General features: G+C 36.0%; 3 protein-coding genes across 9 annotated transcripts in view; 2 read left to right on the top strand and 1 right to left on the bottom strand.

Annotated features, from left to right (window-relative positions):
* Window positions 1-673: 673 nt before the first annotated feature.
* Window positions 674-6,149, bottom strand: LOC106065318 (collectin-10-like). The gene is made up of 2 exons (XM_056024479.1): window positions 6,017-6,149; window positions 674-3,491 (listed from the first exon to the last, which is right to left on the bottom strand). Exons 1-2 carry the CDS (start codon window positions 6,063-6,065, stop codon window positions 2,947-2,949), a joined length of 594 nt encoding a protein of 197 aa, XP_055880454.1. The 5' UTR covers window positions 6,066-6,149; the 3' UTR covers window positions 674-2,946.
* A 4,938-nt stretch (window positions 6,150-11,087) lies between these two features.
* LOC106056997 (trichohyalin-like) overlaps window positions 11,088-26,065 on the top strand; it is a 52,599-nt gene continuing 37,621 nt past the window's right edge. For 2 of the 7 annotated variants that reach the window (XM_056024255.1, XM_056024258.1), the window contains exons 1-2: window positions 23,800-24,367; window positions 25,695-25,782. In XM_056024255.1, the coding sequence (XP_055880230.1) occupies window positions 24,323-24,367; window positions 25,695-25,782 (133 nt within the window). In that variant the 5' untranslated portion in view covers window positions 23,800-24,322. Of the gene's footprint in view, window positions 11,256-12,301; window positions 13,674-14,183; window positions 14,333-23,797; window positions 24,368-25,027; window positions 25,233-25,694; window positions 25,783-26,065 lie in introns of those variants that run through there. The other 5 variants (XM_056024253.1, XM_056024254.1, XM_056024257.1 and 2 more) reach the window with 5 other exon arrangements.
* Window positions 16,733-22,060, top strand: LOC106056996 (galactose-3-O-sulfotransferase 2-like). Its single transcript, XM_013213987.2, has one exon. It carries the CDS (start codon window positions 20,322-20,324, stop codon window positions 21,666-21,668), a length of 1,347 nt encoding a protein of 448 aa, XP_013069441.2. The 5' UTR covers window positions 16,733-20,321; the 3' UTR covers window positions 21,669-22,060.

Raw genomic sequence — 26,065 nt, 5'->3', positions numbered from 1 at the left:
GTTGTGGTCACTGACTCAAAATCCTGTACTACAAGTTTTGCAAAGCCCTGGACCATGGCCCCCCAATATCGACACTGTCATCATGGTCTCACACAACATAAAGCAACGCTATGGCACCCCTGTAATAATGCAGTGGGTACCGAGTCACATAGGTGTGACTGGCAACACTATTGCGGCCTCCTTTGCCCCTCCAGGGAAGGGCAAACACCACCCACCGAACAGGCTGCGAGTCTTCATCATGCTTTGGCTATAATTCAAAAAACAGAAATGGAAAAGTGGTTTGGGTGCTTGGACAAGTCCCAAAAAGCCAGTGGACTCTGGGAGCGCATGAGGCGCCGTGACCGCACTTCCCCGTGGTGGAGGCTGTCCAGGCCTGAGCAAGCTATTATAGCACAGTGCAGGACAGGCCACAGTCCTGTTGGCTCATACTTCTCATGGCTATGGCCAAATTTTGATTCACAGTGCCCCCGCTACGGGGGAAAAGAGGAAACCGTATGTTGACATGTACGCCTATACATGACGTAAGACAGAAGGGTTTCTGTCCAGGACTTTAGCAAGAGAGGATTTGAGCCTCTCAGCCTTCACCCGCAAATGGAGTTTGATGACGATGAAATGACAGTCAAGATGGGCAATATGATAAACTGATACACGTAAGTGCAAGTAAAACACAAAATTTCTAATGGTTGAAATGAAAATACAGCATCCTTAAATTTATTTTACAAAGACATAATATCATCAAATTATTCCTCTAACACATGGTAATATCTAATTATCTAATAAATAATCTAACCGTATGATTAGAGACGCAAAAGCTAGTCATATTCGACAAAAAATCGAAAATTCTGATTCTTCAAAGGAGCTATTCAGGATCACCGCTGAAATGTTAGGGGGATCAAATAACGAACGTTTGCCGTCATCTATCCCATTATCTGAACTTCCTGATTCCTTCAATAGATTCTTCATTGGGAAGATTGAGCAGATTAGAAATGACATGCCATCCCTCTCATCACAGCTTGACCACTCTCCAATTTTTCAAAATACTCCTTTTTGCGAGTTTCAGCATGTATCTGAAGATTATGTCAAAAGTACTATTTTGAAGATGCCAAATAAGTCATGTGACCTTGATCCCATTCCAACCTCCTTGCTCCTTGAATGTTTAGATGAGCTTGTACCTACAATTACCAACATTGTGAACTCTTCACTGACTTCAGGCATTGTACCACAGCAATTTAAGCATGCACTTGTCAGGCCCTTATTAAAGAAATCCAGTCTTGACCCGGAATGTCTAAAAAACTATCGCCCGGTTTCAAATCTTCCCTTCCTGTCAAAGCTTCTGGAGCGCATCGTGTTAGTGCAAATTCTTTCTCATCTTGAACAGTACTGTCTCTTGGAAGAATTTCAATCTGCATATAGGAAGTGCCGTAGCACAGAGACAGCAGTGGTCAGGGTACTAAACGACTTACTTCACAATTCCGACAAAGGCCACATATCAATTCTTTCTATGCTGGACTTGTCCGCAGCCTTTGATACGCTAGACCATGAAATTATGATGGCCAGATTCTCTGCAACTTTTGGTTTAGCAGGAGTCGTCCTAAAGTGGCTTGGATCCTACCTGACGGAACGCACCCAAAGTGTCGTTGTTAGCGGGACGGAATCAACAAGCTTACTTTTGAAGTACGGAGTACCCCAAGGATCAGTTCTAGGCCCAGTACTGTTCACTATGTACACATATCCACTCAGCGGTGTCATACGGCCAACCGGCATCTTATACCATTTCTTTGCCGATGACTCACAGTTATACGATTCATCAGTACCCTCAGAGGTGTCGCATCTGGCAGAGAAAATCAGTAATACCGTTGCAAGGGTGAGCGATTGGATGGTTGAAAATAAACTCAAGATGAACGAAGACAAGACAGAAATAATTAAGATTGGCACTAGGAACAATGTCTCAAAAGTTGAAAGCACAGATTCTCTCTTTATCACGAACTGCCATGTTCCTTTTGTCCATGTAGTGCGGAATCTTGGAGTTTTCTTCGACTCAACACTATCTTTCGACCCACACATAAATCAGCTCTGCAAAGGTCTTTATCTGCAGCTGCGCAGATTAGGCCAGATCCGACCATATTTAACAACGGAGTCAACAAAAACGCTAGCTGTGGCATTCATACTCTCCCGCCTTGACTACTGCAACGCCGTGCTAGCAGGTATACCTGATGACAAAATAGCCAAGCTGCAACGTATACAGAACAACGCCGCTCGAATAGTCCTTAAAAAAACTAGACAAGATTCTGCTACTACGCTCTTGCGCACGCTCCATTGGCTTCCCGTGAAAGCGAGAATCGATTACAAGGTCGCCACACTTTGTCATCAGTGTATATATAACAATGAGATGCCCTTGTACCTTAGCGAACTGATTACTCCATATGTCCCCCAGAGGACCCTGCGCTCAATGGACTCAACGCTTTTAGTAGTGCCACGTTTCTCCCTCAAAAGCTACGGTCTGCGTGCTTTTTCAGTTCACGGACCAAAGGTTTGGAACTCACTCCCCATTGATCTCAGACAGACAACATGCTATACCACTTTTAAGAAGAACATTAAGACCTACTTGTTTAAAACTTTTTTAGATTAACTGTTATTCTAGCAATTGTGTTTATGTTTGTAATGTTGTTACAGCGCCTTGAGCCTACATTTTGTTTGTTAACAGCGCTTTATAAATAAAATTATTATTAATTATAAACTATATTTTATAAATGTGATTTTTTAAAAAAATGTTACTTATATAAGGACTACTTTATTTTTAGGCAGGTAGCAAAATCTAACAAAATACTCTGTCTAAAAATAGTCTTCTACCTTTTTTTCCACTATAAAAACAATTTCTTTAAAGCATGTAAAAGAAAATGCGAGTCAAATGCTATTCAGTGTTTGTGAATACTTATACGATTGTATTTATTTAGCGGTAGTAAAAATTGTTGTTGTGGAAGGTGGAGCAATACTGTACTGGCAGACGTAAGAGTGAGCCTCTCGAGCAGACAACACCAAGAGGGCGGCGCTGCTCTCACAGGAGCTCTCCCTCCACTTTCCGCCTACAGAGGGAGAAATGTCCATGACCACGCAGTCTCTGGTGATGTGGGTGAAGTTATGGTTGGCCGTGGTGCTGCTCGGACCCTCGCCCTGGTACCAGTTGCTGTAGAAACCCAGCTTGGTGCCATCCTCCCAGACGTAGTGATCCTCCTGGGCGAGGTCGTTCAGGCCTATCCAGACTCTGTAATAGGCGTCGTTATAAGTCGTAGTGAGCTGCTGGTACACGAAGTTCTGTATGTCTGCCGTCTTGACCAGGACCAGACTCCCGCCCTGGAGCTCGCAGTCAGTCTGGGCCTCTGAGTGAGTGTACTTCCGATAGACGACGAACTGATAGCAGAAATCACCATGAACTTTCAAATAGCGATCTTTAGCAGGTCCATCAGGACACAAGTTAATATCTTGTGTTGTACCTAAACATAAATTAACATAATGTTTAAATTGTAATCATCTTACATCTCAAAACACAAATATCTATAGCTACGTTAAGGCCGACTATGAGTGATGGAATCTCTTTTAATTTAAAACAACAAGATGAATAGAAGATAGCAAATCAGAAAAGCAATATAATATTTTAGAGTGTTATGGGTTAATAAAAAGCCAGAATTCCACGGTCATTTCTTTTTTGTACGCAGATAGTAAAATAGTGCTTATCTTCATGTACAGACCTGTGACGTGGCAACGAGCTATTGGTCTAAACAACCTACAGTTGCAACGTTGCAGGTCAGTGTTCAGGCCTTCTATAATAATTGGTCTCGAGACGAGTCACTCAATGTCTCCATATGTCACTTCGCTCAGCGGATTCATCTCTTGTAGTTGTACCGCGTCTTTTCCATTCCTACTTGCAACCTTGGCATCTCTTCGGTTCACGAAACAAACGTTCGAAATGTGCAGAGCTCAGATATACTACACGCTGCTTCACTACGTTCGAAATGTGCCCCTCCAAGAGCTCAGATAAACGACACGCTGCTTCACTACGTTCGAAATGTGCCCCTCCAAGAGCTCAGATAAATGACACGCTGCTTCACTACGTTCGAAATGTGCAGAGCTCAGATAAACGACACGCTGCTTCACTACGTTCGAAATGTAGCCCCTCCAAGAGCTCAGATAAATGACACGCTGCTTCACTACGTTCGAAATGTGCAGAGCTCAGATAAACGACACGCTGCTTCACTACGTTCGAAATGTGCAGAGCTCAGATAAACGACACGATGCTTCACTACGTTCGAAATGTGCAGAGCTCAGATAAACGACACGCTGCTTCACTACGTTTGAAATGTGCACCTCCAAGAGCTCAGATAAACGACACGCTGCTTCACTACGTTTGAAATGTGCCCCTCTAAGAGCTCAGATAAACGACACGCTGCTTCACTACGTTTGAAATGTGCACCTCCAAGAGCTCAGATAAACGACACGCTGCTTCACTACGTTTGAAATGTGCCCCTCTAAGAGCTCAGATAAACGACACGCTGCTTCACTACGTTTGAAATGTGCCCCTCTAAGAGCTCAGATAAACGACACGCTGCTTCACTACGTTTGAAATGTGCACCTCCAAGAGCTCAGATAAACGACACGCTGCTTCACTACGTTTGAAATGTGCCCCTCTAAGAGCTCAGATAAACGACACGCTGCTTCACTACGTTTGAAATGTGCACCTCCAAGAGCTCAGATAAACGACACGCTGCTTCACTACGTTTGAAATGTGCCCCTCTAAGAGCTCAGATAAACGACACGCTGCTTCAATACGTTTGAAATGTGCACCTCCAAGAGCTCAGATAAACGACACGCTGCTTCACTACGTTCGAAATGTGCCCCTCCAAGAGCTCAGATAAACGACACGCTGCTTCACTACGTTCGAAATGTGCCCCTCCAAGAGCTCAGATAAACGACACGCTGCTTCACTACGTTCGAAATGTGCCCCTCCAAGAGCTCAGATAAACGACACGCTGCTTCACTACGTTCGAAATGTGCCCCTCCAAGAGCTCAGATAAACGACACGCTGCTTCACTACGTTCGAAATGTGCAGAGCTCAGATAAACGACACGATGCTTCACTACGTTCGAAATGTGCAGAGCTCAGATAAACGACACGCTGCTTCACTACGTTTGAAATGTGCACCTCCAAGAGCTCAGATAAACGACACGCTGCTTCACTACGTTTGAAATGTGCCCCTCTAAGAGCTCAGATAAACGACACGCTGCTTCACTACGTTTGAAATGTGCACCTACAAGAGCTCAGATAAACGACACGCTGCTTCACTACGTTTGAAATGTGCCCCTCTAAGAGCTCAGATAAACGACACGCTGCTTCACTACGTTTGAAATGTGCACCTCCAAGAGCTCAGATAAACGACACGCTGCTTCACTACGTTTGAAATGTGCCCCTCCAAGAGCTCAGATAAACGACACGCTGCTTCACTACGTTTGAGAACATTGAGACATAGTTGACATGTTGAAAACTTGTTGGATTACGTTTGTTTTTACATCTCTCGAGTACTCATTGCACATTACAGTACATTGTTTACAGAGCTTCGTAAATAAAATAATTATTAATGCTGTTATTATTATTATTATTATTATTATTTAATGCCTTGTCAATGTGGCATAAGTTTAGCAATACTCTTTGCATCAATATAATCAGGGCCGGTCCTACGGGTTGCGGGGCCCTTATTTCATACGCTATAACAAATTCGTACAAGTGTTCCTTTTTCCCTAGTGCCATTAGAAAATGGAATGGGTTGCCTGAATCAGCCTGAAAAATTAACGATTTGGCAGAGGTTAAGTCATTGATTAACATGCAGGACTAAATTAACACATGGAATGAGTAGGATGCAATTATCTTCTATTTTGAAGTAATGTCTGTAATATATTAGATAAGATAAGAAGCATTATAAAAGATCCCTCACTCTGATTAAATATTTATATTTCAGCCATTTTACCTGGACTTTGAAAAAATGAAATCAGCAGGATCAAAGCAATGGCACCCATCTTGCTCTCCGTCAAATGTTTTAAGTGTAACTCAATAAAAATCTAGTTGACATTGAAGGTACCAGAGATAAAGATATGCTTAGATAAGGCTTGAAAGTGTTTCTTTATAAGAAACGACGAATACACGTTCTTTGGTCATCACAAAAGTAAACAAAAATAGATTTTCCAATCGCTGGTCAAGGTCGTTGTATGCATTAAGAATCTATATATATATATATATATATATATATATATATATATCATGGGCGTAGCCGGGGGGGGGGGGGGCCCGAAATGAAATCCCCACCACCACGTGGGGAGACGAACTTTAGTGACTGATTTTTTTGCTTTGATTTTATTTATTTTAAGTGAGATTTTAATACTAAACCATCACTTGCACCAGCGCAGCCAATGGGGTTTTAATTTTAAAACCCCTACCAGGGGATTTTGAGTTTAAAACCCCCTAACAGGGGTTTTGAGTTTAAAACCCTTACCGGGGAGTTTTGAGTTTAAAACCCCTACCGGGGGGTTTTGAATATAAAACCCCCTACCAGGTGTTTTTGCAGTTAAATCCCCCTCTTCTATAAAACAAAACAAAAAGAAAATGCAAACGACTATCCCCAAATTCCAAGAGCACAATTAAGGAAGATTTTGATTTTAAAACCCCCACCGAAATGTACGATAACCCCCCTCTTCAATATGAAAAAAAAAGCAAATTATGCACTCAAAATATTAGGAGCGTAGCTAAATGGGTTTTGACTCAGTTTTAAGTTTAAACTCCCCTCTAGTGGAGTTTGAAGCTAAAAAATACATCTTCAATAAAAAAAAATCTAAATCTAAAATCTATGAGCGTAGCCAAAGGGATTTGAAGCTAAAAAGTACATGTGGAATGTAAAAAAAAAAAGCAAATTACGCACTCAAAATACTATGAGCTTTGCCAAAAGGGGTTTTGACTTTAAATCCCCCTTCAGAAAGGTTTGATGCTAAAAAATACCTCTTCAATATGTATGTATGTATGGCTCCTTTTGTCTCGAAAGGCAATGGATGCGCCCAAATGAGTCACTGGTTTTGGCTTAATCTTGAGACGGGGCAGAATCTGGTGTGGCTAATCAAGCCAATTCTAGAACGGCAGACTTTGCCACAATTCGTACATGTGTATGCCTCTGATTTAGGGCTAGCAGACAGGGCAGCTTTCTTTTTATCCCTCTTGATTAAAGCCGCTTCAATTCTTTTGTTCTCAGCAAGGGTTGTCCCAGCACGCACAGTCTGTCTCCATGCACTCCGGTCTTTGGCTATGTTTTCCCACATACTTTCGCTGATGCCTGAGGCTCTCATGTATCGCTTGCAGACATCTCTATATGTTAGTCTTGGGCGGCCCTTGGGTCTGACTCCTTCCACAAGCTCAGCATATAAGATATCTTTCGGGATTCTGCCATCTTCAATATAAAAAAACGCAAATTACACATTCAAATTATTTCAGCGTAGCCAAGCCAATTTGGGGTTTTGAGTTTAAACTCCTCTCCTCCAGATGGTTTTGAGTTTAAAATCCCTCTACAGTGCGTTTTGAGGTGGAAAACCTCTATCTTCAGTATTATTCTAAAGCAAACTACAGTTACCAAATTCTATGATCGTAGCTAAATGTGGTTTTGAATTTAAAACAAGGTTACAAAAGACAGTTTGTGTGGAAACACAAACTCAAAATCGGCCCCCGAAGTAAAATGTTTTACATAATTCGGATAATCCTTCAGAGTTGAAGATAGTTTACTTCCTAGTCCAAACCTCCCGCAGGACGACGGGGGATGGGAGCAGGCAGGGTTTGAACCTTTGATCGTCGATAAATCCAAACGACAGTCCAGCGCGCAAACCGCACGACCAGTGGTCCACCCAGGTAGGCTTCAATATTTTCAGAAAGAACATCCGAATGAAATTATATCAAAGACAAATGACAGATAAGAATGGAGAAAGAAGGTTAACAGATCTTGTGTAGTGCCCAAACCGTCCCGCAGATCAAAGGATACGTGAAAGTGAATGTAAAGTTAGATGTGAACCTGGCCTAACTAGTTTGTGGTCTATAGGGCAGATGATGTAAAGTTCATCTGTCGTTGTGGCCTACAGTTAACGAGGGTGTCATGTAGCCAGCACAACGACCAACCGCCTTTCCTTTTCCCCAACGAATGTCAGGTACCCATTAGAGCTGGGTAGACTCAGAAGTTGAAAATCCCAGTCTTCACCAGGATTCGAACCCGGGACCCTCGGTTCGAACTAAATAAGTTAATTTCTTTGAAAAGGCTCAATCTCATTTTCGAATTCTCAAAAAAAAAAAAAAAAAAAAAAAAATTCGCTATATAAAAAATGTTCATGAAAATGATGTTTATAAGATTACTATTCGTCTTAAATTAGGTCTAACATATAATGCATACTAATTAGCTTTTTCTTATAAAAAAACTACTTGCATAATTGATTTTTAAAAATTAGAATTTTCGCTTTCAGGAAAAAAAAAGTAGCCGTTGCATCAGAACTTTGAATGGTCTAAAATATTGTGAAGTCGGATTTTCAATATCTCTTCTAGTTTACGAGATCTAAACGGGACGGACGGACAGACATTTCGCACAAAACTAATAGCGTCTTTTCCCCTTTCGGGGGCCGCTAAAAAACAACAACAAACAAAGTCCTGAGATTTTTTAGTTTAAAACCCTCAACAGATGATTTTGACGATAAAGCTTCCCTTTTCGATATAAAATCTAAAGCAAACTACAGTCACCTAATTGCAAGAGCGTATTCACGAGAGGTTACACATTTCTACCAGTGGCGGGGCTCCATTAATAAAGTGCAATGTATAGTCATTTGCCGAAATCGAAAAACATTAAATGTGGCTCAACAAAGATGGCTAAGACAGATTTTAGGAGTCAGTTATAGAGATCGGGTCTAAATCAAGTAAATCCTATGCCGAACTGGAAGTCGACCTCTTAGTAAGATTGTGACAGAGCGTCGCATGATGTTTGCGGGACATGTTCTCCGACAAAATGAATTACGCATAAAAACAAATGGGATGACATCCTAGTACAACTTGGCGCCACACATTCATGGAGGTCCTCAGAGCAGGTGGGAAGATGATTCAGACATTACCAGTGACAGATTTTTGTGGAAACAGCTTGACCGCAAATGCGCCGAACGGCGCGGGAGGGCCTAAGTCAGTAAGAAAAGCACACTAGGTTTTTGAAATAAGACATTTTAATAGCAGCAAAAAGCACTGTAGATACCTCAGAATATGCATTGTTTGGCATTCAATACCAGAAATAGTGCCTTTGGCGGCGGGGCGGAGCGCTGGGGAGGAGCTCCTAACGCTCCCCCAGACCCCCTTGCTAGCAATGGCTGGGAGTCAACAATTTTTCCACTAACTACAGGAAGAACCTATTCTCGGACACAATAAACATGTTCCGAAAGAATGAAGGGTCAGAATGTTAAAAGATTATGTACACACACACACATACATACATACAAATATTTTTTTTCGCGGCGGGGGGGGGGGGAAGAAAAAATCCCCCCCTAAACCCCCTTCCCCCCCCCCCCCGAAAAAAAATCCTGGCTACGCCCATGATATATATATATATAATTCTCTTTATGGCTCAAGAGTTTGGACACCACGTAAAGGAAAGATCACTCTTTTATTTCTAAAAGTCGTACTTGAGTTACATTACGAAAAAAAAAGGGGGGAGAACAAGTTTTATTCACCCGTCACAAAATAGCAGGGCTGGACTTAACCGTTGTGACCAAGAAGTTACGGAAAGATCTCTCTTGTATTTATTTCTACCCCACGTATTTTTAGCGACGATAAAAAAAAAGGGGGGGGGTAGAAAACAAGTAATCTACTCTGTATTCACCCGTCATTAAATAGCAGGGTAGGGATATGGATAATAAGTGAAAATTAAGAGTTTGTATTAGAAAATAAATTCGTCTTTGCATTTTATTCATTCTTTACTACATACAGAACTACTTTACGAGCCTTGCGTGTAGCGAAGTCATACAAATCATAAAAGCTATATTTCCTACATAGATGACGCTCAGTAGCAAGAATTACCAAATGTTTCAATCTATCTACGAGAATTGATGACCTCAAGTAAATCGTCATAGTTTGAGGCGCGAGAAGCTTCTTTCACAAAATTACACAATTACAAGTAATGCATAATGCCGTTTTTATTTATCGTGCGTAGGATTGGCGTTTTCCATATTGAATGACACCCCAAAATGACCATTTTTGTCTATATATTTCAGGAGATCTGTATGCGTTTTCAAAAGATCTTTAATAATTTCCGGAGATTTCCAGGACTTTTTCGTATATTTTGCAATTTCAGTAGATTTCCAGGAGCTCCTGGTAAATCAGGCGGCCGTGGTAAATCTGTTATAAGTTATAAAATAGTTTAATTTAATAATTTACACCTAGAACTAACGCGGGTCCTATGAAAGTGTGGAGCCCACTGCGGTGGCATAGGTTGCAGTGGCATATGGCCGACCCTGCAAAATAGCGGCGTATCTTACGCCTTGGGTTGACTATATATATATATATATATATATATATATATATATATATATATATATATATATATATATATATATATAATTTTTTTCATGGCTCAACAGTTTGGACAAAAAGAAGTAAAGGAAAGATCCCTCTTTTATTTCTGCATGTCGGACTAGAGTTACCCCACGTAACTTTAGAGGCGAAAGAAAAGAGTGGGGAAACAAGTAGTATTCACCCATCAATAAATTAGCAGTTATAACGAATAAGTCTCGTTTCACCTGGCTTGGTTAGCTCATTGTGTCAGCTTCCCTAATCACCTAACTCCCAAAATAAACATTGATTCGTCCCTGCCTGGGCGGTTGGCCAACGGGGGAGTTCTTGCCATAATACACAATATAGGAATTATAGGATCCGATAGATAGATAGTTAGATAGATAGATAGATAGATGGATCCAAAATATATAGAAATTCAGGACTTTTAGTTGGCAGCAAAATGAACCGCAGAAAAATCCACTTTTTTTAGTATGTTCGAAAAACGAAAGTAGGGCTTAGCACGATTCGCATTGTTATCGCCAAGGTTTTGTTGACCAAGGTTTCAGATTCTGAGTCTAGTATACTAGATCTAATAATGATAAGCAAATAAATAGCATAAAGATGAGATATAATAAAGCCAGTAGATCTTTATCTAAATGGTAAATTAAAAACCCAACCATAATCTCTAAAAATCAACTAGACTAGAAACTAGAATCATTCAAATCGTTGCCATGGCCATGATGGCCATGACCATGATTGGCATGATTATCATCAACTCATTATGAATATTATGATGATTGAATCAAATTTAGATCTATTACTATTATTATTAGTATCTTAGTCTAGCTAGTAGCTAGATCTATAAATAAAAGTATAATGCTAATAAAGTTGAATAGACCCTGGCCTAGATCTGACTAATCATCTAGATATCTAGAGTCTATGTATATATTGTATATGAGAAAAATATCTAGATCTACATTCTGTGAAAATGTGCATACCAAGAAAGAATATTGGAAATAAAGATAGTAACATAATTTCTTTTAAATTAAATAGTGCAGTATCTATATATATATATATAGATCTAGTTTCTGTACAGTAGTTATGTTTTGTGTGTCTGTGCTAAGGGTGATTTTCCCTCAAGAGCTCATTGAATGGGAATGGAAGGGCATGTAACTGAGGGTTCTACTTTCAATCATTTCGACTTTATCACTGGAATTTTACAAATTATTCATTGTAGACAGGTGTCTTTACAAGTTACTTGGTTTGAAAATAACATTTCTATTTGGGAATAAATTAGACTTAAAATCAAATATAATCGTGCCTTGTGCTTAACCATAAATTATTATAAGTGGAAAGCGTTGTCGAGAGGCCAAGTGCGCTTGAACTTGGCTTGGCTACCTAGAAGGGGGCTCGAGGTTCAACACCCGACTCAGGCAGAGTTGTGTTTACTGAGCGCCTAAAGGCAGCACTGAAAATTCAACTCCTAGATACCCCCCCCCCCCCACACCCACTGGTCCACAAAAGAGATTGGACCAAAAGCGCTCTGAGCATGCTATAAGCATGAAAGTAGCGCTATATAAAAGCTATAATAATAATAATACTAGGGTGCTAGCAAGTTACAATCCCTTTTTTTTATGATATTGAGATGTGCCTATAGTGGCTAAAATCAAATTTTAATTAATTGATGTCCTGCATCCACCTTCAGATGGCTGGCAATTCTTCAATGTTCCCTCAGAAAGCATTGTTTGAAAACAAGCTAATACAACTCTTTCTTGCTAATGATCACACCAATAAAGGCTACCTCACACTATCAGAAGTAGACACTGTTCTAAGTCATCTCCATTTGAATACTACAACAGATAAAGTCAAGACATCTCTTTTGGAAAGAATCCATGACACAGACAAGATAAGTAAACAATGTTATCTTTATACATTAAGGTTATGATGGCATTTTCTTTTCTTTTTTTTTGCAAACTGTTCCAGACTTAACATAATTACACTAAAGTTTTCACAATGTTTCTACAATTTCATTTTAACTAATATTTCTTTATAGCATTTAATAGATCTCTTAGTTACTGAGCTTATTGTACCAATAAATAGATTTATATTTTTGCATCAATCACACATTTGAGACATTCTGTACTATTGATGGGATCTTTCTCAAGTATAAAAAAAAATGTTACCTTTAACTAATGTTTGTAGATGTTTTCAAATGATACCTTTACAAAGCTACCATTTATGTTCTTACACCTTTTAAAACATGAAGAGCTAACTCTGTTATCTTTTTTTTTTTGTTGGTTTAAATGTTATCTTCTTAATTTGAAATGTTTAACTTGCTGTTCTTTGTTACAATTTTATTTTATTAATGTATACTATATCAAATTCTATATTAAAATGTTTAGTGATGACTTTTTATGTTTGAATCAATTAAATATGATTATATTAAAATGTTTAGTGATGACTTTTTATGTTTGAATCATTAAATATGATTTTATATAAAACAGATGTACCATGTACCTATTCCTATTACAATCTTTACTGTTTTTAAGCTCTTTTTGAAAGATTTTTCATTTTTGATTTATTTTTTTTAGTCATTAATGACTTCTGTCAATGATTAATGCATGCAAGTCAAAACTTACTCAAATGTAAATGAATGTTTTTGAGCTTTTTTTTTTTTGATTTTGAAACAGCATAGTGTTTGAAGTAAAGGTTAAAATGTTTTGATTGTGTAAGTCAAGTCTGTTTTATTTTAATCATTATCAACAAGATGGTTGAAGTTCAGAATACTAAATTGCATGCCTTAATGGAAATCTTAAAAAATTATTTTCTCAACTTATAATTGGTATTTGAAAACTTGAACCAGGATGCGATACAAGGATAGGGTTGTAATCCAAGTAAAATATTAGCATAAAAAATGTGTTCCCATTTTAACACATTTTTTAAATTTCATGCTTACCCACATTTTGTTCTTTTCTTCTAATAAGTCTACTTTAAAGATTTAAAAACTGTTCTCATCAAGTTCTGCAATATTTGGGACATTCAGAATCATGATAGCCCTTCACTTAACCATGAAGAAGGTAACTATGCAATTTAAAATTAAAATACATTTATATAATATTTTCATTTCCCTTTAATCACAATGCACATAGACAATATAAATTATATACTTTTGAATATGCATTTTTATTCACTAAATTAATATTCAGTTAAATTCTACTTTTACTTTGTAGTTTTGGTTTGTTATTTCTTAATCAGTTTTTTTTGTTTTTTTTTTCTTTTTGTTTTTTTTTATGGGAATGGGAATGAACAAGAGAAACCTAATTCGTAATGTGCATGGTTGTACATTTCTACACTTACATATCTGCCAAACAAATTATTATTAACATTATTAATAATTTGTTCTTTCACTATTTCATTTCTTTTCTTTTTTTTTTATTAAGCTAATCATATGACAAAGTAATCAGACATCCATTCGAATTCTCATCTATAAATTCTCACCATCTTGCTAGAATCTAATAGTATTATCAAATAATTCTAATCAAGCTTGTGATATGTTTTTTCCTAATTAATCGTATTATTTCTTTCAGACTCTACATCTAAAATTCAGGCTCCTCCTAAGCTTGTCATTGGATCTAAAAAGTATGGTCGGCGATCCTTGCACTACACATGTGACAGAGGATTTCTAAAACCTTTGCGATTCATGCCAAAAAGAAGCAGAGAACAGTTGACAAGACCTGTAAGTTAGAAGTTAATCTTGCTAGTAAATGTTTAATTGAGGCAGTTTTATTGTTTATTAACACAATGTTTGGTTCTTTTACTATTAACTTAAATTATTTATTAAATTTATTAAATTATTTTTACTTTTTTTTTCTGTGAAATGACTTATCATTCCTTTATAAAAGTATCTGAAGAAAAATAATTTTTTGGTCTATAACTTTGATAGTACATTTTATTTGTAACTTCTGTTTGTGCTGATACTTTGTAATTATTTTTGAGTCTGATATTTTAGGAACTTGTGTTGCCTTTATCTTTAGTTTTTTAAACACTGAATTTTTTTTTTGTTAACTGAACAATTTCTTGATGTCCTTCAGGGAATTTTCATTTGAAACATAATTTTATTTTAACTTTTTAAAGTTAAACTGGGTTAGTAGAGGATAAAAATAATAAGATAATACTTTGAGCTTATCTGGTGAATGAGTTATTGGGACTGAATAGTCTTTGAACCCGTAGTCTATGAACCATTTGTCATGGAAACCTCTTTCATTTTCCAGCTTCCTCTTAGATGCTTCTTTGAACAGCTTTTGACATTTGTTTCATGTTGTTTTCTCTTTTTTATGGGTTACATTGAAGGAAGGGGATCTGAATTTGCAGTAGACACTAGGATTTTAAAAAATAATTTCACAGTCCACCAAAGACAGATTGGTTGTTGTAAACTTAAAATGGTTTTGTTAGCCATATAACTACATTGTTGACCTTTTGCAAAGGTAGCATGTAAAATTAGCTTTACTTTGCCCATCATTTTGATGGGATTCAAGAAAGAAATGATGACAATGCCCTTTGTCTTGGTACTGTAGTAAAATCTGCCTATTTTCATTATTTCTGCTTTTTTTTTTTTTCAACATTTACATTTTTTTCAAGGTTTTAATTAAAATAAGTCCTATATTCTGTTTACATAATTCTTCAGATCAAAGTGTTGACTCATCGACTCAGTTCATAAGTCTGATACTTTCTTCATGGCCAGCCATAATGTTCTGCTAATCTAATATTACTCTGTAACCATCAATCTTCACAATGGGAAAGTTGGCTTACATCTGCTTCAAGTGCCAAGTGTTAACAAGACGGCATCCCATAGTATTCAAGTGGATGGTTTTGTCCATGCTAGTGTACTTGTCAGTCATGGCTTACATTTTGTGTTTTAAGTACCCCATGGATGTTCCAATGCCGAATCCTCCTTATGTGCTTGGCCGAAATGGCATGAGTTTGTATGAAATAGACTTCTCTATTAGCAAAGTGGACAGTTTCTGTGCTGAGAAGACAAACTTTGTTTTCATCAAAGGTATGAAGTGTGCAACTTCCACTCTCCTAGGTGTCTTCTATCGCTTTGGCTACTCCAGAAACCTGTCATTTGTGTCTCCTTTAGGGAATAAAATCTACCTCAACTGGCCATTTCCAATGACAAGGCTTGACTTTCGGCCATCCAACCGTGGTTACAACATTTTGACAGACCATGCTATCTTCACCGAAAATTTGATGTCGGAAATTATGCCCAATGACACCATCTACATTAGCATTGTACGGGAGCCCTTCTCCCATGTGAAATCAGTGATTCAATACTTCAACATTTTAAACATTTCTGGTGTTCCGAGAAACATTTCAGATCCATTATCTGTGTATTTTAGTTCTATAGAGCAATATGAAGCCATTTATAAATCACTATATGCAAAGCAACGTTGGTGTGTTCCTGACGGTTTTTCTTTAACAAAGAACCTTATGTCCCATTGCCATGGCATGCCACTTGGGTTTCCGCCTGGCACTAAGGATATTTCTAATGACCATGCTGCTGTTGAGAGTTACTTGGAACATTTGGACAAAAAATTTAGCTTGATTATGATAGTGGAACACTTCTATGAATCTGTCATTCTTCTCCGTAGACTTATGTGCTGGGCTTTCAAGGACATCATATTTATTAGGGCCAATGTGGCCAGGTATGATTTTGATGTGACAAAGATTGACCCACATGTTGTGGACATTTATCGTAACTGGAGCAGCATAGATTATCGTCTGTTTCATTACTTTAACCAGACTCTCTGGAGACGAATTTCAGAGCAAGGACCAAAATTTTTTGAGGAAGTTGTTGAGTTTAAATATGTTCAGAATGAAATTGATGTTTACTGTCAATCTATTTATAATCTGGGAAAACTGTCAGAGTATCCCTCAAACATCTCAAAATTTGTTGTGCCACCATCTTCTTGGACAGATCAGTTTTCTGTGACACCTTCAGACTGCTGGGTGCTGGGTCCGAATAATTACGAGCTTCAAAAGAAAGTTCAGAAAGAAAATGATGTCAACGAGGCCATTCTACTATCAAAACTTCACTTACTACCAGACAACAGAGCTCTGAACATGAAAGGCTTGTGTTGATTTTGTTACTGCTTTTTTTTAAATATTTCTAACTGTATCAAAATATTATTTTTTTACTATTGTTTTTCAGATTTACTTCATTCTATATTTTTGTTGCATTTTTTACTTTGTGATATTTCATATTGATATTTCATATTTACCATTTCATTTACTGTCAATATATTGTTTCTAAATAAAATGTGTCCAATTTCCAAATCAAACTTAATTATACATTATCTTTTCTGTTTGTTACTTTTAAAGATCTACCTTATGATAACTCTGTAATATGACTGTAATATGTGTGTGTGTGTATATATATACACTTGCCTGTTGGAGTCTTTAAGAATAAATAGTAATCTTTGTTGTTTAGGTTAAATTCTATATGAAGCTAATAACTTCAGTGTTGAAACTTTGACCTGAAGATGAGCACAATCAAACAATTGTTATTTATTTATTTAATTATTTTTTTTATGATCATAATCTTAGCTGCCTTTTGTTAATAAAAAAAGTGACACTAATTTTTTTAAGTTTGAGAACCTAATGTAATGTCTGTGACTATAAACTTCCTTGACATTCCATGTGTACTTACTTATTGTAACCCCAAAAAATCATTTAATTTTTGTGTTTGTGTTGTTAGTTTATCTGGAGACAGCTTTGCAAATCATTTTAAATAGTGAGACCAGATTAAACTACCACAGATGGAATAGATTTGAACAATATGGTTGAAACACAATAGTTGAGATACACCCATCTTAAGGTACTTGCCCATGACAAATATGGGCCCACAAGGGCTATTGAAAGAAAAAAAAAGAATGTTTGACTGTAGGAATTTAAATGTATCCATTTCACATCTAGTTAGCAGTTATAATTAAATTGATTGTCATGACGCTAATACTTCTAAAAGGTAGTACCCACATTAAATTGACTTTTTGTAAATCTACTGATACATACAGGATGAATCCATTTTTTTGTATGCCACACTCAACCTACAACAAATATTCTTGAACAAGGGCCCATACCTACCTTGATATGCCACTGCTTATAACAATACAATTAACATGAATATTAGAATAGGACATATTGACTGAAACCTTTTAATCTCCAATTGTCTCCACTGTGTACCAATGCTTTAGCACCACACAGGTCATATTTCTCCACTGTGTACCAATACTTTAGCACCACGCAGGTCATATTTCTACACTGTGTACCAATGCTTTAGCAGGTCATATTTCTACACTGTACCAATGCTTTAGCACCACACAGGTCATATTTCTACACTGTGTACCAATTCTTTAGCACCATGCAGGTCATATTTCTACACTGTGTACCAATGCTATGGCACCACGCAGGTCATATTTTTACACTGTGTACCAATGCTATGGCACCACGCAGGTCATATTTTTACACTGTGTACCAATGCTATGGCACCACACAGGTCATATTTTGTGCTAGAACAATGCACTGACATTTTTTTTTCTTATTTCTATGATAGCACTACTGCACAGCTCACATCACATGCCTCTTAGCAAAAAATAACTTGGTCAAGAATGATTTGCCCCTTGCTAACATCTGCCCGAACTTAAGTGCTTCGATAGGACTAGTAGATTTATACTTAAGATGACTATGACAATGGTTGTTCAATGTACTATTATCAATGTGATTCTTAGTGTACTATTGAAATCCAGTGTATAATAATGTGTTTTTTTGTTACTATTCATGACTACAGCAATTAATTTTTTTTTCTATTAAGACTTTTCTGCATTTGGTTATCTCATTGACTTTAATGTATGCCTTAATGATCTCAAACCGTCCATTGAAATGTGACAACTTATTATATTTTATTATTGTATATGGACACTTTGTTGACTATGATTTGGTTCTATTAGTTATGTCTTCAAAGCTGTGATTGATTGTTCAATGTCCAACTCTCACAAGTAACAAATCAAGAATTGTGTTTTCAGTTCAATATAACAAAAGAACTAACAATCTTTGAACTCTTCACTTGACCAGCTTTAAAGCGCGCTTCTCATTCTTTTGAAAAATATATTCAAGCGGCCCCAAAACTATTTTAGAAAATTATTTCACACCTTTTTTTTAAAGAAATTTTATAATATAAAAATGAAATATTTCAAAGTGTATCTTTTTTTATAAAAGTCTGTATTTTCTAAATGTCCAGGATGTACCTCATGTTATGACCGTTCATGTAGTTGCTGTCAATTTAGCAACTTGGCTTTACATACAAAATAATGCAAATGTTATGAATTTTTGTTCATATGCCATGTGAAACATTGGCATCTGATTGAATTGAAACAACATTCTACCAAATCTAAATACATGGGAAAACTATTAGATATATTGGTTATAAAAGTCTTGGAATAAGTTGACCTATTTAAATCAAAACAAAATAGTTACTTACAGTTGTGTGAATTTTTATCACTTATATTTCTAGGAGAATTGTGCGTGTGTGTTTTAATTTTTGTGTATGTAATCTACAAAGAAATAAATAAAGTGGTTACTTGAAAGTTTAATGTGTATTAACATTTGAAAACAGTTTAAAAAGTGAACTAATATAAAAAGCTTAAATAGCCCAGCTTCAAATTATGTCACCCTGGTCCCACCACTCCTGATCTCCAAGAAACGTCATCGAGTAAGCCTCGTAATTGTTGAATGGCTAAATGAGGCTTTGAAACCAATGTGTGTTACAGACGTTATAGACATTGCCTCAAACTAAAGGAGCTAACCAGAGGTCCACTTCAACTTTCAACTATGTTATATAGAATATGTCCTCCTTGGACTCAGCATGGGACCATTGTCTTCTTCCTATCCTAACGTCTGTAGCTACCTGATCAGCTTCGATTTGTTTTCTAACCATTATCAATACAAGTATTGACAAGGAAAGTAAATCGTTTTTGGACAAGCTTTGTTGACAGTAACATTTGGTGGATGGTCACGTGTTACAGACTACTTTGAATTGTAGTGTGCAGGATAGTTAGATCACTCGTTCTAGTTACTTTCTAACAGTTCTCCAGTTTCTTGTTCTTTGTTGATATTTTCAAGATAACTGTTCACCGTGTGTTTTTAGCTAGCGATTTTGTGCAATTCAGTTTAATCAACTATTTTCTATACTGTATGATATATATATATATATATATATATATATTGGATTATAAAATGGTTTGTTAGAAAAGGAATGATGGATTTTTTTTTCTTCAATAAATTGCATAGTTCCAGTACTTGCTCTTGCTTATCAGACATGTCTGAGGAGGACTGTATAAGATGTTATTTTTAACTAACAAGATAATTAAACTACGTGTCAAACGTCTTCATGAAAAGTGGGCAGAATTCTACTCCCATGCAATCCACAGGTCGAAATGGAAATAGCGTTCGCTTGTGAACTACTTCTTAACAGACTTCATTTCACCTTTTATTCATTTCAAGGCTAAACAAGTCCCAACATTTAAACCCTGACCACTACATTTGTCAAGTATTTCGCTTATAACAAACCTTGAAGTAGCTGCATTCCTTCGGATATAAATTTTGTTGATAAGTCGAACTGTTCAAGAAATGTTGACAATTTCACGTCCAACTTAAAAACAAACATCAGAATGTGTTTTGAAGTATCCAGGTGTCGTAGACTGGTGAGGGTGAAGCACAAAACTTTGATTGTCTTGTTCACTGTCTCTGTTTTATGGTATCTGACTTTCACATTGTGTTTGCTTTACGGCAAAATCTCAATTGTTCCGACACTCCTGGACTCGAGGAGTAGCATCAGTGACAATAATTCACGCCAGGATTCATTCCTAGATACGTTCAGTCACGTGGGTAGCTCGTGTAAAGAGAAGACAAATTTTGTGTTCATCAAAGGAATGAAGTGTGCTACCTCGACTCTCCTGGGCGTCTTCTACCGCTTTGGCTACACCAGGAACCTCTCCTTTGTTTCCCCCCTCAGAAACAGGCTGTATCTTAATTGGCCTTATCCGATGACCAAACGGGACTTCCGTCCATCCAGCCGTGGCTACAACATTCTGACAGACCACTCGGTATTCTCGGAGACGGTCATGGGCGAGATCATGCCTGCGGATACCATCTACATCAGCATTGTTCGTGAGCCTTGGACTCATGTTCTGTCCATATTTCAGTACTTCAAAATCCACTTGGTCGCTGGTGTGCCGCAGAATGTGACTAACCCGGTTGTCGAGTACTTTACGCACGTGGAAAAGTACGAGTCTCATTACGCTTCACCCTTGAATAAAGAAAGGCTCTTCTGCTACCCGGCTGGGTTCTCCTTTACCAGGAACTTGATGTCCCATTGCCACGGCATGCCGCTGGGGTTCCCTCCTGGCACCAAGGACATCTCCAACGACCCTGATGCTGTAGACCAGTACTTGAAACACCTGGACAAAAAGTTTGGTCTGATCATGATTGTGGAATACTTTTACGAGTCTCTCATTCTCCTCCGTAGACTCATGTGCTGGGCTTTCAGAGACATCCTGTTTATCAGGGCCAACGTGGCCAGGTATGATTTCGACGTCACAAAGATTGACCCACATGTTGTTGACATTTATCGCAACTGGAGCAGCATAGATTATCGACTTTTTCATTACTTTAATCAGACTCTCTGGCAACGAATCTCCGGGCAAGGTTCCCTGTTTTATGAAGAAGTTGCTGAGTTCAAGACAGTTGAAAGTCACGTCAGTGCCTACTGTCAGTCCGTTTATCGTTTGGGAAAATTGCCCCAGTACCCCGCCAACGTGTCACTACTCGTTGTGTCAAAGTCTTCTTGGACGGGGCAGTTCTCCTTGACACCCTCAGACTGCTGGATGCTTGGTCCTGACCCGTATCACTTACTGCACGTAGTCCAGCAGGAGAATGACGTGAAAGAGGCTACTCTGCTGGCAGAGCATACAAAGTTACCAGATAACAGGACAGCTTCGGAGAAATCTGTTTGTTGAACATATGTTTTTAGTAGGGCTTAGAGACAATGTAGTTGTTTTTTTCTTAAATCTTAGTTTATATAAATTGCCATCGTAGATCAAAGACTAGGCTGTGTTATTCTGAACCATAAATATCATTTTTGCCATGTATTTAGTCCTAAAAAAAAAATATGCCCGTTAGTTGGCACACATCGATTGTATTTTGGGGAACTTAATTTATTGAACTGAATATAAATCTTGCATAGAATAATAGTGTCACATTTGGAGCAGTATTGATTTCAAATTTGTCACCTTTTGTTTTTGGTTGGTTATATAAAAAAAATATTTTTACAACCGAAGGATATAACTATATAATATATATATATATATATATATATATATATATATATATATATATATATATATATATATATATATATAATATATATTTACTTAACTGGGTTCATTTGTGAGTCTGTGTGTATATCTATTCGACACATATAATTACTTCTGACAAGACTAGTCAGCCAGATAATGTAAAATTAGTTAATGAGAATTAGGGGCCTACTAGATGTAATTTTGAAATGACAGTTTATTTTAACTTTAGTCTCATCAGTTAGGCCTAGATTTTGATTACTTATAAAACGTGCCATACTGATAATGGCCCGGGTCATAGGGCCTATATATATTTTTTAAATTTTCAATTATTATGAAATATAATTTCTGTGCTTTTTTTTTCTAATTCGTAATTGTCATTTTCCTAATTTCATGCTAACATTGTCTTTATTCATACAAATATATTGTTACTCCAGTTACGAATGAGATATTTTCAACCCTAACCAATTTTACTAATCATGTAATCCTAAATGGAGCTTATTTGTAAATGAAGATTATTTTATTTAATTTCATATCTTGATGTATGCTCTTGTCATTTTCTTTTATTTATATTTGGAAATTGAAATTTGTTTTAGCAATGCATCCAACACGCACAAATATAACACGTAACCTATAACCCACCACCCTTTTGTTTTTTATGAGCGCAATACTTTTACAAAGACATCATCCTTAAATTTGTTTGTCTCGTGATTATTTTCGCCTCCTAGTTTTCCTTTAAACGTGGTAAATAATTGAGTCTTTTCTTTTGTTCTTCATCATTTTTTGTTTCTTTAAATTCCAGCAATTGTTTGTTTTGTTGTTATTGAAAGTGAAACTTTTTTGACTTGTGGTTGCACTTAAGTTCATGAACTCACCTAGAAAGAACGTTTGAGAAACGCTTCAAGTAGATCATGTAAATTAGTTATTTATGGATTTTGTTTTCAATTGCAGTGAATTTTAAACCAGTAAAACGTAGATTCTATTCTCTTTCAACAGTGTTTGTTATTTCATTGATTTTATCACTTGTATGTCTGTTGTTGCTATTATCATATTATTATGTGTAGCCTACAAGACCTGTAGACTAGTAATAAGTAGTAGTGTATAGACTATATATTGAAGAGAATAAATTTAATAAGTACAAGTAATCCATATTTAAAGAGGTGGACTGTTGTCATGGAAACAGTTTCTGCCAAGCTTTTGGTTTTAAAACTGGGAGAAAACGTAACAATTTAGTATGTCAACTAGTCTAGATCTAGACTTATTCCATTGTTATATATAATGTTAACACTATCCTTTTTTTTTTTCATCGACCTTTTTTTAAGAACCCTTGTGCTTTTTAAATTTTGGCAGACGTCAGCCATCCAACACTAATACCAATGAAAAAAACTGCATTCCTTCCCATTGGACATGAATGCGTGATTCTGTCGACGCATGAAACCCGCGAAAATAAATATGGTACCACAAGTTTAAAAAAAAAAAAGCTGTGAAATAAAATTACAAAAAAAAACGTCTTTAATTTGTTTAATATCTATCTATTATTTCTTTGTCGAATGGGTCGTTGGAGTAAAATCTTATAACTGAATCTAACTCTGATCAGTGATGCAACTGAAGTGATCTATTGTAGATCTATGTATATTATTCTAGATCTATAAACTATGAAATAAAATGCTGGGCAGTGATGGTAGTAACTCCGTTCTAGATCTATACTCTCTATATGAATAAAATTCTATTGAATTAATTCAAACAAAAAAATATCATTGGTTATTGCCCCTATTTCAATCTTCTGTACATGGAGAGTGCTATGTCAAAGCTTCTTGAGGAATATTATGAAAGAAATCCAGGTCATTTGTGCTTTTCTCTAGTAATATTGATCTTGGGTAACATCTGTTGTAAAATAGCAGACTGGTAGGAAATGTTACACTTGGTTTTCCCTTACTTGGTCAGATGTGTTATAATTTAATCATAGACATCCTACAATGATAAGTACAATGTGTGTCTTTACCTATGAGAATACCATACGCATTAGTCACATTTTAGTGGCCATTTATAAATTTATTAGATTAGTTTACCAGTTTATTTTTCTGATTTTGTTTTAAAAATTCTGGAATGAAAAGGTTTCAATAGTCAATAGCAGATTTGACTATATCTATAGCAGTATAGCCTATAGATTAGCTGTTCATATAAAATCGAGATATATAGTATATAATAATATAAACTAATATTGATACAGAATCTATATCTAGTTATATACTACAATAGTTGAATAGTAGATCTACTTACAAATAGGAGATAAGAATCATCTTAGAATGTCATGAACAATGAAAAAGGTGACTAGACATGAACATAGCACATCTGAAAAAAAGGTTGGTGATACATCATGATGTTAAATATTTACATTGCCTACTCAAACATAAGACACATTTGCATCCAGTTTAAAAAAATAGATCTATGGAGATTTTATTATATTATTTTGAACATATTTCCAAGATAGATATATATTTATCAGTTGTCTGTCTTCTGTCACTTCTGATATTTTTCTTCTAATATTTATGATGGACATTGTAAACAGTTAAAATTATTAACAACTCTAATACTACAAAATACTACAGTTCAATAATACTTCATTTTATAAAATACTTTTATGAACTCATAATCTTCAGTATTTCTAGTAATCAATTTTTAAAAATATATATTTCATCTCTGAAATTTCATTTTGGAAGTTACAAAATATTATCTTTTCTTGTTCTTAAAAATTTAATTAGATTTATATAAATATAATCTATATAAATATTATTCTTTTTTATTACACTCAAAATGTCTGTTATTTTAATTTATGTCTCTCCTTACTTCACTTTTTCCTCTCATCAATTTGTTTTCATCTGCTATTTCCTCTAAACTTGTTTACTCTTTGAGTGGGCTGAGTGGTAAGATTAGATAATTATATTGAGTTGAATACTTTAAATTGAGTTTGATTACAATGCAGGTGTGTGTTTTCAGCATAAATTTTTTTTTTTTAATTTGAGGCACAAAATAATATACAAATACAGATTATAGAATGGTTTTAAAATTAATACTTAAACCATTCTACTAAAATCGATGATGCCTTTGCTACTGGGCACTTCTGAAGAATGAATTAAAATACCCATCCTAACAATGGAACATGAAAGTCTTTCAATATCTTTGTTCTGATCCTCACAGAAATGTTGACCACTTTCTCTATAATCAGGGGTGAGTATTTTCCCTTTAGGTTTGTAGAAGCAAAGAAGGGTGCTTTACTACTTTGTCTATTCAATCAATATTTCTGTGATGACAATGTATGACCATACCAATGACACAGACAATAATGCTATAAACAGTAGCTTATGAAAAGTTTAATCATGGTTTTTACAAAGCTTATATCAACTCTCTGTCTGGTAAAAAGTTTGTACACATTATTTCTCCTATACACATTCATGGATCAAGTTGAAACTTTACAATTATTCATTGACAAAGACAAGATATGAATCAGTTAAAAAAAAACAACTTATTAGTTAATTACTGTTAATTATTTTGTTTGATACCATCAAGGGCAATTAATCATTCAGTATTCACAGATATGGCTAAATATGTAAGGGAACATTTATAATATAATTTATGTCATTTATCTGAACATAAAATGTTATAGATAGTTTGCTATTTGTCTTGATACAGGCAGTTGAAAAGAAAGCATTTAAGAAAAAACAGAATGGCAGTTTCACATCAAACATGATAGATGATGGGCTTTCTTTTGTAGATCATGGTAAATTCCTTTTTTTTTAATTACACAAATTTATTTGTTTATTTTTTTATTTTTTTTAATTTTTTTTTTTGTTGAAAGGTTTCATGTGCAGTAGCAGTCTGTCATCAATTAGTTTGTAGCCAGCACAAAAATCAGTCACTTTTACTTTCACAAGTAGACATCAGCTGTCCATCAGTATGGATGTAAAAGTTCAAATTAAAAAGATATATTCATTAAACTTATTAATTAAAAATGTGGTACTTTTAGTTCAGCAGCTAGGCCTAACAACATTTCCTGTATATTA

Source organism: Biomphalaria glabrata, chromosome 3, assembly GCF_947242115.1.
Source record: "Biomphalaria glabrata chromosome 3, xgBioGlab47.1, whole genome shotgun sequence".
NCBI lineage: Eukaryota > Metazoa > Mollusca > Gastropoda > Planorbidae > Biomphalaria > Biomphalaria glabrata.
This window is presented reverse-complemented; position numbering and strand designations above follow the sequence as displayed.

Coding starts and splice junctions, on each gene's coding strand:
- LOC106065318 (XM_056024479.1), bottom strand. CDS start 6,065: ATGGGTGCCATTGCTTTGATCCTGCTGATTTCATTTTTTCAAAGTCCA. Junction 3,492..6,016: donor TTCATTTTTTCAAAGTCCAG/GTAAAATGGCTG, acceptor ATTTATGTTTAG/GTACAACACAAGATATTAAC.
- LOC106056996 (XM_013213987.2), top strand. CDS start 20,322: ATGTGTTTTGAAGTATCCAGGTGTCGTAGACTGGTGAGGGTGAAGCAC.